This window comes from Brienomyrus brachyistius, chromosome 2 (assembly GCF_023856365.1).
Source record: "Brienomyrus brachyistius isolate T26 chromosome 2, BBRACH_0.4, whole genome shotgun sequence".
NCBI lineage: Eukaryota > Metazoa > Chordata > Actinopteri > Osteoglossiformes > Mormyridae > Brienomyrus > Brienomyrus brachyistius.
Genome location: NC_064534.1, coordinates 17,736,238 through 17,751,290, shown reverse-complemented (window position 1 = coordinate 17,751,290; position 15,053 = coordinate 17,736,238). Strand labels below are relative to the sequence as shown.

General features: G+C 47.2%; 1 protein-coding gene and 1 long non-coding RNA gene across 5 annotated transcripts in view; one reads left to right on the top strand and one right to left on the bottom strand.

Annotated features, from left to right (window-relative positions):
- Positions 1 to 15,053, bottom strand: part of dnm1b (dynamin 1b) — a 47,066-nt gene that overhangs the window by 6,978 nt on the left and 25,035 nt on the right. For 2 of the 4 annotated variants that reach the window (XM_048998484.1, XM_048998483.1), the window contains 4 exons: positions 2,303 to 2,412; positions 2,083 to 2,194; positions 1,681 to 1,692; positions 113 to 283 (listed from right to left, as the gene is read on the bottom strand). In XM_048998484.1, coding sequence (XP_048854441.1) covers positions 113 to 283; positions 1,681 to 1,692; positions 2,083 to 2,194; positions 2,303 to 2,412 — 405 coding nt within the window. Of the gene's footprint in view, positions 1 to 112; positions 287 to 1,680; positions 1,693 to 2,082; positions 2,195 to 2,302; positions 2,413 to 15,053 lie in introns of all 4 variants that reach the window. The other 2 variants (XM_048998481.1, XM_048998482.1) reach the window with 1 other exon arrangement.
- On the top strand, positions 9,941 to 11,630 carry LOC125722328 (uncharacterized). Its single transcript, XR_007386307.1, has 2 exons — positions 9,941 to 10,030; positions 10,125 to 11,630. It is a non-coding gene; the product is annotated as an uncharacterized LOC125722328 (long non-coding RNA).

Genomic DNA, 15,053 nt, shown 5'->3' with positions numbered 1-15,053 from the left:
CAGGCGGGAGGACGGAGGTGAGAATAAGCAGCAATGGCACTGAGGGCGTTACGGATGGAGAAGGGAGGAGACTGCGAGCTGGCTTTTGTCAGCATGGGGTAGGAGCACTCACGTTGTTGATCATCAGATGCATGATGGTCTTGGGCATGAGGTCCCGCACCGTCTTGTTGACGATGGCCATATAGGAGTCCACCAAGTTGCGGATGGTTTCTACCTGCCGCTCCAGCTGGGGGTCCATGGAGTGCATGAAGCCATCGGAGCCGTTCTCCTCCCCGGCGTCACTCTGCTGCGAGGCCAGAGGGGGACCCAGAGAGTTACACACACACAAGGTTAAAAGTGAGAGGATTTTAGGAGGGGTTGATACCCATACTGGGGGTGGATTCATGATTGATACCCACAGTGGGGATCGATCTGTGGTTGATACTATCAAATCACAACAAATGCACATACACACATCAGTGATGCACATGCTCCGGTTCAGTGGGACTAGTGTGGCAATAAAGCTCATTATAGTCTATTCAAACCATTCGCACCTGCCAGTTTATTGTCATTATCTATGTTGTCAGTAGTTTGCCTATTCTTTTACATAATCACTAAGTGTAACGGAGGCGGGGTATTTTGCAGGCAGGAAAGAGGTGGGCGATCCACTTGCGGCTCAGAGACTAAAGGGCTTTATTAAACAAAGCCAGAGCACAAAGAGAAACCACAAAGTAAAAGGGACCACGAGGGGTCAAAAATAAATTAGGTAAACCAATAAGCTGACATACAAAGGGGAACAGGCAAACACCAGGACCAACGCTATGAGCATAATACACAGGAAAATAGCACAATGACTGACTGGAGAACAGAGTAGGTGCAGGCACTTAAATATAAAAAGGTAACCGACTAATGAGAGGGCAGGTGTAAAACATGACAATTAACCAATCAACACAGTGCAACAAGCAACAGGTTGGGTGAATTACAATAACGAGCACAGAGCTGGGGATTTCAACACTGAACAACAAACACTGAAACTATGGAACACTAACCACACTGGGAATTACTGCACTAGGAAAAGTAACATGAAACTAAAATACAAACAGGAATCGAAGAGAATAGTAAGCATAGTAAACCTACGATCGGGAACACTCGGGAGACAAAAATCCAGTAAATACAAATAACTGAGGAGGCTGGCCTTGAACTCGTGACCAGGGTTTATAGCCACACACTCAGCCCATAGAGGTATGTGGTGCACTGGGGAAAACACACTAGGGGCTTAAAGGACAAGAGACAGGGTGGAGAACAGGATGGCCAGCGACACCTGCTGGCCAAACAGGAAGAAGACACGAAGGGCAGGGTCAGGCCAGAAAGTAGTAATTTAAGTATAGAATCAGAGGACATCTAGAATCCACATGTAAGTCTCAGGCACCCATTACGGACAGCTTAATTTGAACTAGCAATAGACATCAGAATATTAACATCTTGTGTCTGTTCTACTGCATCCTAACAGCGACCCACCATGGGCTCCCTCCGTTTTTATACGGATTGAATGAGCAGCGCCTGACTCCAGATGTGCGCTAAGTGTGAGTGCAGGTTCACATGGATTACGCCACCAAGCAGTCACATGATCATACAGGGGAGGGATGGAGCCGTCTGATTTCAGGACGACGCGTGGAGAGGGCCTGGAGCTTCAGCACCTACCTTTTCCTTCTCCTGAGGATGAACCAGGATGTGCACAGTCAAAGGACCCCGTAGAACGATGTGAGGTAGGAGGGGGGGAAGAGCAGAGGAGAAAAACATCAGCAAGCAAGCAGGAGGAGTTCACTCAGATTTCGCTCTGAATTCCACTGAGATGTCTAAGCCCAGTATTCTTGGAAGCGTCGCTGCTCTGTGCTCGGCTCTGCTACACTCTGTCACTGCTCAGTCCAGCCACTGTACGCAGCTGACTGGAGGATTTCCATAGTAAATATCGCTAACGATTGGTGGGAGGACACACTTTATATATGTCCATTAATTTACGAGCTCTGTGTTTCTTCATACTTCTGCACATCCAGCTGCCTCACACAAGTTCTGCTGCACGTGTGCAGGTTGACCTGACCCTACCGTGATCCGCTCTGGGTAGACCCCAGCCCGCAGGAAGGAGGCCTTCCAGCTGTCCACTTCCTCCTGGGTCTCACAAGCCAGCTCCAGCTGCCGGTAGTCCTTGTACACATTTCTGCAGACGAGAGTCAGCAGAAAGGGTGTCTGTCACAACAGTGGGAGGAGGGCACTGCAGGGTGCTATATCAACCGGGATGGTGTGTATACATATAGAGGGTGCTGACCTCTGCTCTGTGTTGAAGAGTGCAAAAATATGTTTGCTGGACATGAAACCCTTTTCCACATCCCTCAGCTTCAGGTTATCCAGCGGCAGCATGTACTTCTTCTCTTTCTCCTGCAGGGGGTGACAAAACAGGTCAGAATTCAAGTGGCAGGGGGGGTTTCGAAAGAGAGAGACTGGACTAAACCAGAGCAGGCGAAGCCCAGCTTTACAACCGGCCACCGCAACGCCTGGAAGCAATTAAAGCTGTGAAATAAGAATGCAGGACTGCAAAGTCACCCGTGGCAGGCGGCAGTCACCCTCAGGGAAGTGCGGTGTTTCCCGGGACCAGCCCTACGCCCTGCATGTACACGGGCGAGCTCAAGAACCTACATGTGTGAGGAGCCAGTTGTAGAGAAGCCGGCTGCCCAGCTCTCTTTCAGCCAGTTAATGCAGTAGTAGTAGCAAGGGGGGTGTCCTATAGGAGCAACCTATGGTGATGAGCAAGGGCTGAGGGGGGCAGGGGGGCACAAGGGGAGAGCTCTGGCTTATTGTCTGACTGTTGCCTCCACCCCAGCCAGGACAGGGAGGAATCAAACTGGGATGGCATGGCAGTGACTCACTGCGGAAGACCGACATTTTCCTTTGTCCCGGCCAGATAGCAGACACAGCGCAAGAAGGTGGGGAGGATGGATAGGAGAGGAAGAGACAGAGAGTGAGAAAGAGGGAGAAAGAGAGAGAGGGAATAAAGAGACATGCAGGAGAGCGGAGGACTGAATGAAGCTGGCGTGCTTCCTAACTTGTAGCTCTGAAACGTATTTCCTCGGTGTGGAAAGTAGTGAGCTGCTCGGTATCATTCATGCGGGGTTCTCCATCGCCTGCATACACACACACACACACACAGAGCTACACACACGTCAGATGGTTTACATCACTCCAAGGATAGAGACTTCCCTTCTGACTGAAATGTCAAGAAGTGGATGCGAGGGGGTGGGTCAGGGAGAACTGCAAGCGATTCTCCAGGTGTTCCAGCAAGGCACGTTTTGAGACAAGAATTACGTCTTTGGGAGCAAATGCAGGGAGGCTTGCAAAAACTAAGTGAACGCAGCAGAAACATAACACCACCATCCTGACGCTCTTCTGAAGACACATACAGCATCACAGCCTTTCACTGTATGCGCAACGGCACTTCTTGGATCTGCAAACGCCCGAGCTGCGATACGTTGAAAGTCACAGATCATTTCTTCAGCAGAGGCAGCTGGAAAGGGTTCAAGCCAAGGCCTCAGAATGCTCAAAGTCAATGGCTGGTTTGGGGGGAGAATGTGTCGGGATAACTTTTCCCCGAGAACAATCAAAGCAGATAAATAAAAAATTAAATCACGAATGCACCCAAGTTTTCAAGAGAAACTACCCAAGCGGCGAGTGTAGAAGCAATTATCTCACACACGCATCGACACACACTCACAGAGCGTACAAGCAGGCACACAGACACCCCAGGGAACCACACGCTGGTCAGTGCTGGGGGGGGCAGCTTTAAGAGTGTCCTGTGTCTGTCTCTGTACACGCAGATTGGAAAGCTGCTTCAAAGGGTGCTCCAAGCATCTGGGAGCAATAACGCAGCTCCTAACCCTCATTACCAAAAAGTCTCTGCCTTGGGTGGAGGCCAGCAGCGCTTTTCCAAACTCTTTTTTTCCCTCCTTCTTTCTTTTTCTGTATTTATTTCTTTCCTAAAAAAAACTTTAATTCCTCAGACTTTCCTTCCTCAAAAAAAAAAAAAAAAAACACGCCGAACAGCAAGCGGGGGCCGGTACACTTTCGGTGCAGATTAGTGTTTTATGCAACGTTTCTACAGAGTTTTCAACCGCAGTCAGTTTAGCTTGCAGATCTTTTTATTCAAACCAATACTTCAGCGAACATGATACAATCACAACTGCATGAAATAAAAACAGAGGGATTGGGAAATGTGGTAAAGTTAGTGTAAGGGATTTACGCGGGCCAATACAGGATATTCTACAAATGTGTAAAAGATCAAAAAAAAAAATGGAGGTGACCCCAGTTAAGTGCAGAACGCAGGTCAGCTGCCTGCAGGGTTTCTGAGCTCCGGTGTGAGGTCTGAGGAGGCCGCTTATGAGCGTCTTCTTGAAAAGCAGATGGACGGGAGGATAAGAGCTGGGGATTTGCTTAGCGGGATGCCACATGAACCCAGCCCTGAAGCAGTGCTTCACTCCAGACACGCTCAAGCCACCCGGAGAGCCCCTGCTTTAACTGCATGACTGACTTACATATTAGATGACCGGTGATTCATTTCGCATTTACAGTGCCCACCATCATACTCACCGTAAGTGTCTTTTCTGATACACATAAACTATTCCAGCTAGTATCAGCATGTAATACTGGTTTCTTTGTAATTCAAAGGAGTATAACCAATGGCCTTCTTCCTCATTTGACACTTCAGATTTCTTCATTAAGATTGTAGGTGAGTGTGTGACAGGAACTGTTACAAACTGTCAATAACCTGAAGAGCATGCAGGTGGCTTCAAAAAATACTGCAATAAACAGTTTATAGAGGAACTCATTCTTCTATAATTCAGTATGTAATCCAATATTTGGGAATTCAGTCATTCATGATGTTCCTTGTATATCCTGTGCTAGGGATTTTACACCAAGACACTTACTTTCTCTCTGATAGCAATAAAAGTAACATTTCTACCCCAGCCTTGTGCCCTGTGCTGCCTGGGATAAGCTCCAGGATTCCTGTAACTCTGACCAGGATAAGCTGTTGAAAATGCATGGATTTCTCCTTCCAGTTGGAGCTGGAGCTGAAGGATTTATATGACTTTCACATGCACTTTCTTATTGCCCACAATACCCCCTGACCAGAAGAAGGAAATGCAGCATTACTGATTCACTAGAGGTGGGGGGGACACTCTTTTCCCTTATTATAGCACTCAAATTGATTTGTTTGTCTGTGTGCATATTTGAAACATACATCTGCTTCTTGAACATAATTTCAGAATCATAAAACATTTACTATCTCAGAGGAATTTGTTTAAATGTACGCCTAATACCTTCACCCACACAACCAGAGATGTATAGTGTGTTTGGTCACAGTGCTATCAGAAAGATGTTCTGAGATATATATCAGAAAAGAAGCGTACCGATATGAGACATGACAGCATGACTATTTTACTAAGGTGCAAGTAATACAATTTCCTTAGGATATGTAGGGAGGAACAGAGATAATGTGACAGCATTAATGCTGCAGTAAACTATTGGAAGTGATGTTTCTTTCCATTTTAAATTATTGCCTTGATATCTTAATTGGGGCGGCATGGTGGTGCAGTGGTTAGCACTGTTGCCTCACCCCTCTAGGATCAGGGTTCGAGTCTCCGCCCGGGTTACATGTGTGTGGAGTTTGCATGTTCTCCCCATGTCGTTGTGGGGTTTCCTCCGGGTACTCCGGTTTCCCCCCACAGTCCAAAAACATGCTGAGGCTAATTGGAGTTGCTAAATTGTCCGTAGAACTGCATGTGTGAGTGAATGGTGTGTGAGTGTGCCCTGCGATGGGCTGGCCCCCCATCCTGGGTTGTTCCCTGCCTCATGCCCATTGCTTCCGGGATAGGCTCCAGACCCCCCACGACCCAGTAGGATAAGCGGTTTGGAAAATGGATGGATGGATGGGATATCTTAATTACATTGGAAACCGAGTGACAGAATACATTTTTAAGAACACATAAATCCATTTGCATTTTATATATTTGCTAGCCTTATGTTTGCCTGTATGGTCACTGTCTTTCTGTCTTCCCCTAAGCGTTACACACGCTAAGGCCCCCAACGAACGTCTATTCTTGTCCCCTGGCCGCCACTGTTGCCGTAGCGATCGCAGGACAGTGGCTGGTGCTCTGGGAACATTTTCTTCCCACGTCTTGGTGACATTCATGCTATTAGGACCACATTAGCTCTGTTTGTTGTGTTTTATTACACTGCGGGAACCACAAAGGGAAGCACGCCTGAAAAGAGTGACAGGGATGAGTCAACGTCGAGCGTGAATGAAACAAACCGCTATGCGCCATGAGTCACCCCCTCGCGAGTTCTCATCGTGTTTATGGGTCTCTAGGGACTCCGGATGAATGCTGCTAAGTGTGAGTGCTTAGGCTGAGGAGGTGCGGGCTGGATCCTGCACTGTGGGCAGATTTCACAGACGTGACTTTCTCTTCTGTATCTAGTGGCACGTACCTTTTTACAATTAGAAAAGCATGCTACTCCAGTTTCTTCACATATATAAATGACCCAAGCTGAAATTACAAGATTCTTAGAAAATCAAGCATGTGAAAATCTCAGTCCTCATACAGCAGATCCGAGGGACACGAGGATTGAAGGATCGTTGAAGGATGGGATGAGCTGATTTCAGTAGAACCCAAGGGACAAAATGGCCCGGTGAACTGAGCAATTTAAAAAGCAACTGTTTTTATGTTGAACGAGGCAAACCCTAAATCGGGGTTCCCTGATTCCGGTCCTGGAGGGCCAGTCTGCAACACGGTTTGCAGACTTCCTTGCTCAAACACACCTTATTCAGCTCACTAGCTATTTGCCACACTTAGTAGGTGTGTTTCAACAGGGAAACCAGCAAACTGTGTTGTAGAGTGGCCCTCCAGTACCGGAATAAGGAAGCCGGCCCTGACATCGCAAGAAGAGTCTTCCCTCCCAGTCTCACACTTCTGTAACACACAACATGCTTTACACTCCCAGTACAGTTATTAGAGCTCAGTAGAAGACCTTGCCCCTGCTCCTGCCTTGAAACGTCAACGTCCTCACATGTGTCAAGTGAGGGAAGTAGGTTACGTGATATCTGTGGGTAATGTTTCTCAGATTTACTGGACGATGTATAATTGTTGCTGCCCTATGCAACAGATACAGTTGTACATTAAGAGATTAAAGTCAAGACAAAAGAAGGTTTGCTAAACAGTAGTGATTCTCTAACTGTTTTTACTCGATGTGAAGGGTCTTGGTTTTGCTGGGTGCATATACCTTCATTTATTAAGTACACCAGCTCATTAACACACACAACCGGCTCCTCCAAGTCATGTGGATGCGACTGAACACGTACGGCATGCACACAGTCTGCACAGGTGCATCAGAACAGCTAAGATGTGTGATCTAAGTCATTTTATAGGTGGTACGATATTGCTGCAAACGTGGCGGCTCCAGCATCTCAGAAACAACCTCCCTCCTGGGATTTTCACAGAGCGCAGTGACTAGAGTTTACAGAGAATGTGTGATAAATCAAAAAACCATCCAAACAATGGCATTTCTATGTGCGTGAACACCTTGCTTATGAGAGAGGTGCGAGGAGAACGACCAGACTCGTTAAAGCTAACAGGAAGCACTCAAATGCAAAAATAACAGCTCAGGTTTACAGTGTCGTGCATAAAAGCATCCTTGAATGTACAAACTGTAAATAAGTGACTTTAGAGACAAAAGTGTCCTAACAGGTACTAACTAGATGTCTGTATTGGTGTGGCCCCTCAGTGTACATGATGATGATCTATTTTTTATAAAATTTCAATATTTATTTAACACAAAATTGATGTGGCTGGTGAAAACCCGAAATAGTGTGTTTACAAATAATTATTCTATTGCATAATTAAAATCTATTCTGTAATTAAAAGTTAAGCTCACCTGTTGTTACACTAACTCATAATTGTCACCGAAGCCAAAAAAAATGTTCTTGTCAAATAGCCCTCTTTCACTTCAGAAGGTTAGAAGGAACCTTGTTTGTTCCTAACAAGTACCATAGAGTGCCATTTATTTGTTTAACAGCTTTTACTTTTATTGATTTGTAGCGTGACTCTGATAAGCAGTGGCAAGATGAATGGATGGTATTGGTTTAATAGAACTTCAACTTTAATCTCCCACTACTTACTGCATAGATATAGGTCACTGTCTTTTTTGGGAATTTTTCAGCAGTTTTTAAAATATTTATCTACTGTTCTGTATAGTGGGTACATAGTATTTTTCATCAGCTATTACCATTTAGTGACAATAGGTGATGTAACTGGTGATTATAAACGTTTGGGTACATCGCGCGGCTTTCTGGTATCATGGGCTGAATTTTGAGTGGGCGGGTGGCCGAGTGAGTTGGCATATTCCTCTAATGCGAATTTCTGTCTCTTTGTGCCTGTGGCTGTGCCTCTCCAGGGTCTACCCTGCATTGGTTGTGGTTCAAAGCTCAAACTGCATAGGAATTGGTTACGAAATATAAATGGACAAACATACATATCATTACATTGGAGGACATCGACCATGACTACTTAGCCATATGTATGTGAAAGTTAAACTACTGTGACTGACCATTAAACATAGCCATTATAACTCGTAAAGATTATGGCTGATATATTAAGCATATTACATTTTCTGTCCATATACAGGCAAGCTAAGTGCAGAAATGCATTTCATTGTAAAAATGGTAGGACTTCATTGGTTCCTTGTTTCCAATGTGGTTGTTGGCCCAAAGTAAGTTCTGGGTGAGTTTAAAGTCGTACTGTGGAAAAAGCTTGGTGTCTCCCTAAGAAGCAGCCCCCACTGCTCCTGGGTCCCTTCTCCCGCTCTCATGGCTGCATACCTTAGGAACCACTGACCCGGCTCCCAGCAGACCGCAGCAGCTCCGCTTTGATTTCCAGCTACGCGGGAGCACAGAAACCGTAGCTAAAACAAACACGGGCGCCGCTCCCTGTCTGGAGCGCCATCGTCTCGTGCTGCGACCAGCTCAAAGGGCTGCTGACCTGCACAGCTACGTCCCTCTCAACCGGAAGGCAGACGCCACAGTAGGTGTAGGACGTCTGGGGAGTCGTGGCATACAGGAAGTGAGTATATTCCGCAGATCGAGACCAGAGACCAGAGACCAGAGGCCAATGGGCGATAGAATGGTCTGGCGCTCTCCCCCACCAGCGGCACCAGTCTGTATAGACTCACTGCCAGCACCTTCACTGGGATAAAAAAAAGGTCTACAGAGGAAGTGAACTTTGGTGCTGATTTTGAAGAACTAAACCCAATTCCCAAAATCCCCTCCCTCTATCCGAATCCAACAGCTCCGTTTGCTGGGGGGGGGGGGGGGGGGGCTCCTCAGCATGGATAAGGGACTCTTTATTCAGTCGGCTGCCGGACAGGGAAAGGAAATCAGCTTTAGAAGAAAAAACACAGGACTGAGAAGCAGGAGATGCACATCTGGAGTTACTACAGCTCTGCCTTCATGCCAAAAAATGCACATTCCTCTGCTGGCTACAAAGTCAGGAGGCTTGGAAAGGCAGTACCCCCCCCCCAACTCCCCCAAACAGCATCATGAACACACATGCACACACTCATGATCCCCAACACTATAAACATTCACAAATCAACCTCATTCTCTCTTCCCTGCTGTTCTTCAGTCACCCCTCACTGTCCCCACCCCTTTCCATCATCTATATGAGGCGACTTAAAACATATCACTTCCTGTTGACCTCTGACCTTCAACTTCCTGCTGCCTCACAAAAAGCAACCAAAAAAAAAAAAAACTAAAATCCAGACGAATGAGGAAAAAAAAGAGGTCCAAAGCTCCACCTCTTCTCTTCCCCTCTCTCTCTTTTCCCTCTCTCAGTGGGGAAAGTTAGTTAACAAAGCTATGCCACGTCAATCCGGCAAGTCTGCTCTCCACCGCTGGGATGGGATGTAGGCTGTTTCCTCCCGTCCTTGAGTCCTGTGCACTTTTGACGATGCTGTAGGAAGTTTCTCTCTACGTTGTTTTGACTTGACATATCCTGAAAAGCGCCACAAAGGATACGTATTTAACTGTTCATTTATTTCTTTTTAAGGCTTGTCAAGAAGAACTTTCTGTAGGTTTGTGATCTGGGGCCAGGGGACTGTGGGGGTGGTTCACTGGGACAGACAAAGCATCTCCATATGCCCGCACCGCTGCCAGCGTGTGTGGACCTTCATGAGGAAATAAAGCGGAGGCACCTCCACAGACACAGCCCAAAGCACCAGGAGAAGCGGGAGAAGACCACAACTGAAAGAGGCAGAAGAAGAGGACCACGGGGAAGGCAGACAGCCCTGTCAGCTCAATCGGACTGACCCTAAGGTACGCTTTCCTCTTCTGTGTCCTACTCTCCTTCTTCTCTTTCAGAAGGTGGGTGGGGACTCGGCGTTTTTACTAGGTGACGTGGGACCAAACGCGGTCCCAGATCTCTGCGTCCTTCCACTAGGGAATTTGCCCGCCTGTCCATCCAGGAAGCCCACTGTCACTATAAGAGTCTCCCAGCACCAGGATGGCAAAAGGTAAAGCTGTACTCAGGCAATCTGCTTATTAATAGACTCTGATTATTAGGGATACTATGGGTTTTCTTCTTGTTTTGTATCTCTTTGGTTTGATCATATATTGTAGTCATGTGACAGTGTCTACGCATCTGAACGATATCCATTCAGATCCAGGTTAATGCTCTTCTAATCGTTAATAATTGAAGGAATGGAAAACACACTGAGCATCATGACAACGACTAATCCTGGTCATATTTAAGAAAATAATAGCAGAAGACAAAACGCTCTTGGCAACTCTCTTAAATGCTCTTCAGGGCCATGGGGGATCCAGGGATTGACTTTGTTTAAAAAAAGCCAAACCATCCACAGGCAGGCAGGTATATTCCCACTGGGGTGGTCTGTAGGGTGTATCCGTTGGTGAGCCAAATGAATGAACGGTGCAGCTAATTCAACTAAACATTTGGTTGGTGTCCATATTGGAAAAGCTGATTTTTTTCTATAGTGTATCAAACACATTTTTGGTGAGTCAGAGATGGGCTGGGCTGTGTGTTTCACACCGTCTGTGTCACTCTGTGAGATGAGACACAGGAATGCGGACGACGGCGCCCGTGACCCGTCACTGGCGCCTAACCTCAGATGGCCTGAGTCTTCACTCCTCAGGGGGGCAGAAGACCCAGTGGTTTGCGTAGCAGTGCAAAGCAGCCACTAGCCTATTCCTAGATAATTTATTATGTTAAACAGGTCGTTCCGCTGAATCTGGACTGTAAAACATCCGTAGCGTATGATACGCAAACTGTGCATGCGTTTCGGTGCATCTTCTCGGACCCCCGGACCCTACAGCTACAGCCTGGAGCCCGCGGCCCGCCCCGCCTGCCCAGTGTTCAGACTACCTGTTCAGGAAGTAGCGGTTGTACAGTAGTCTGCACATTGGTTAGGCTGTGTGGGGGAGCACGCCGCCAAGCCCCTCAATCTGGCCGCCGGAGTCGCACGTACATGAGTGTTCAGCTCTCTTATCTGTCTGATCTGGAATGTAAGCAAGAATGCAATAAATGTTCCCATTTTCACCCTGCCTTCTAAATTACTGTTTATTTTTGTTTTATAAAGACACATATTTTTGTCTTTGGATTTTATATACTTAAAGCAGGTCATTTAACAGAAATAGTATAAAACAGAACGAAAATGATAGCTTTTATTTATTATCATGAGCGTGAGACTCGACACATACATGGGTTTAGATTTGATATTCACAATAAAACCTCGCATTTCTGTAAGGGGACGCAGACGGAGCTTGATTTAATTTCACAGTGGTGTCAGTCTCATTCATACACAGCACAAGCATAATAAAAACCACTGGCTGGCATCTTTCTACTGAGAGCCACAAGGATCCACACTTCTGCTCATGGTATACACATACACATGGTACGTTCATGGTATATATACACACACACACACGGTACGTTCATGGTATACACACACACACGGTACGTTTATGGTATATGCACACACACACGGTACGTTCATGGTATATACACACATGGTACGTTCATGGTATATACACACACACACACGGTACGTTCATGGTATATACACACATGGTACGTTCATGGTATATACACACACACACGGTACGTTCATGGTATATACACACATGGTACGTTCATGGTATATACACACACACACGGTACGTTCATGGTATACACAAACACACACACACACCTCAGGACGTCAGGACAGCCAAACCTCAGGTTATTTATGGTCCTGATATAAGCGACTTTCCGGCAGCTTGGGGATTCGGGGACGTCCCACATCAACACTGATGGCTGCTGCACACCAGCCAGCAATCACATAGCAAGACATGCAGTCTGAAAGACTTCATGAGTGTGCATGGGGGGGGGGGGGGGGGGGGGGGGCGGGGGGCTTCCACAAACACTTAGGGCGTCTACACCATGCATCTGTTTTCACCTGCATCTGAAGCTGCATAATAATGCATTAGTTGCATTATTCTTCTCCCAATACAAACACCTTCTCATTTTTATTCTGGAAAAACGTTTTGTGTGCACATTATTCACTAGGTTTTTCTTACAGGCGTCACATTTTAAAATACGACATCCTGCACAAGCCCAGACCCAAAGAACACAAATCCAGCGCTAAATAAACAGATCAGCAGCTGTGGCTTTGATGCTTCTCAGCAGTGCCTGAAATAAGATTCGGATCCGGGTCCCTCTTTCAGGCCGACAGCGTCCGTCACAGTGCAGCCGCACAGCTCGCGTTGCGCGTCTCACTACACAACAGCGCTCTCGTGTTGGGAAGGTGCTGGAAATGCCTCACACGCTGTACCCTGATCATACACGTGTTGTTGTTACCGTTTCATAGATGTTGCATGGAGCCAACCATTCATTCACATTAGCATACTTAACATTACCACGGTGATGTAGAAGGCAGTACTGTGCATATCCAGCTGTGTGCGTGTGTGTGTGTGTGTGTGTGTGTATGTGTGTGTGTGTATGTGTGTGTGTGTATGTGTGTATGTGCGTATGTGTGTGTGTGTATGTGTGTCTGTGTATGTGTGTGTGTGTGTATGTGTCTGTGTGTATGTGTGTGTGTGTGTATGTGTGTCTGTGTGTGTGTATGTGTGTGTGCGTCTTTGTTCGTACAGGCCTGTATGAACGTGAGTTACTAACACATGGGTTGTGAAGACGATGGGAGGTCGGATCTCAGTCCTGGCGGGGTGCCTGGGGTTAGCTCAGCGGGGGCCTTTTTCATTCAAACCACGCATGAGGCCCCCCCCCCCCTTCATTCTTGCAGAACTCCCTTTCCCAGCGAGCCCAGGGAGCGCTGGGCTTCTGGGTTTAAAGACCTGGTATGTCTGCTAATGGAAACCAGATGCCCCCCCCCCCCCCACCGCCCCCGGCATCCACCTCACCCGCTGTCCCTTGCCTGGGTCTCTGGCCTGCCACAGTAGCTGGGTAGAGCCACCCCCTCCCCCCCCCCCATATACCCTCATCAGAGGGGCAGGACACAGCCAGAGACAGAACGACGGTAACGGCGTGGCCCGGCTAACTCACACTCTTATCACTAATACTCACTCATTCAGAGGGACTCGCCGTAACTACAAGGTGTGAGTGTACACCCCCCTGCCCCCCCCCCTGCACTAAATGGCAGGGCAAGTACCTTTCCACGTGTATGATGACTTGATGGAGGAAGTGAAAGCAGTGGGGAGATTTCATGACTTTGCCAAAACACTTCCTAGTGCGACATTCCTGGGCAAATGCGACAGGTGTTGAAGCAGAGCAGATGAAAGGAGAATTACATGCATCTCACAGTGACACTAATCTCCCCAATCAATGTCTGCATGCATACGGTGCCGCATTTTATATGAATTAAAAATAGAGGGAAAATGAGAATGTTGTTTCACATCAAGCGTCACATTTTTGCTTCATACATACTCCATCTCGACAGGACTTCCACCTCCGACGTCTTCCAAACCGCAGAACCCCACAAAAAACCAGCCCACCACACACGCCACACTGGAGTCACTGCAATGGGCCCCTCTAGCCTTTCCATGACAAAACAATGGGCCATTTTTCCTCAGAGCCAGGCTCTGTTTGTTTTGGGTCCTTGCTCTGAGAGAAACCGCCATCCTTAGCTCATGTTAAAATAAATACATGCAGAGGTTAGGGGTGGGGGCAGGGCTAAGTCTGCCGTGCATGTGTGTGGGTGTGTGTGCGCGCATGTGTGGGTATGTATTAGGTTTGTGGGGACCGAATGTTCCCCACAATGAAATAAAAACCTGTTTTTCTGACATTGTGGGGACCATTTTTTTGGGTCCCCACAAAGATCTGTGAATGCAATCAAAAAAATAAAAATGTCAAAAATCTCGTATTTTGTTCGGTTACTTATGGTTAAGGTTACGGCTGGGTAGGGTCATCATGTTGGGACTAGAGTTTTCCCCATAGAGATGAATGGAAAGTCCCCACAAAGATATAATTACAAACGTGTGTGTGTGTGTGTGTGTTAGTCATTTAGCATAAGAACAGCGGGTACAAGAGGGGTGGAGTGATTCAGCCGAGGCCTTTGTGTGCCAGCAGATAAAAAGGAGCCTTCATAGACCCCCTCTACACCACATGGTCTCCATTAGAGTCCCAGCCAGTTTACCAGAGACCCCACCCATCACGCCAGACCCCCCCCCCCCACCCCGGATCGGTTTATGAGAAGCAGACGTGCTCTCGGATTACCCTCCACTGCCAGCCGTGACAAGGTCCGCTTCTGGTCGGCACATGCTAGGTGCCAGCATTAACATGTCTGACAGTCAGGGGGGCTGGCTTACTTTATGCTGGCCCTCTGTCCCCTCTACAACTTCCCCCCCCACTCATTTGAACTCTGTAAACTGAGAGGTCATCAAAAATCTATATGCCTCCTTTCAAACCACAATAAACCAAATAAAAATGCATGGGCCCACCACATTAACTGGATATTGGAGGGCAGAA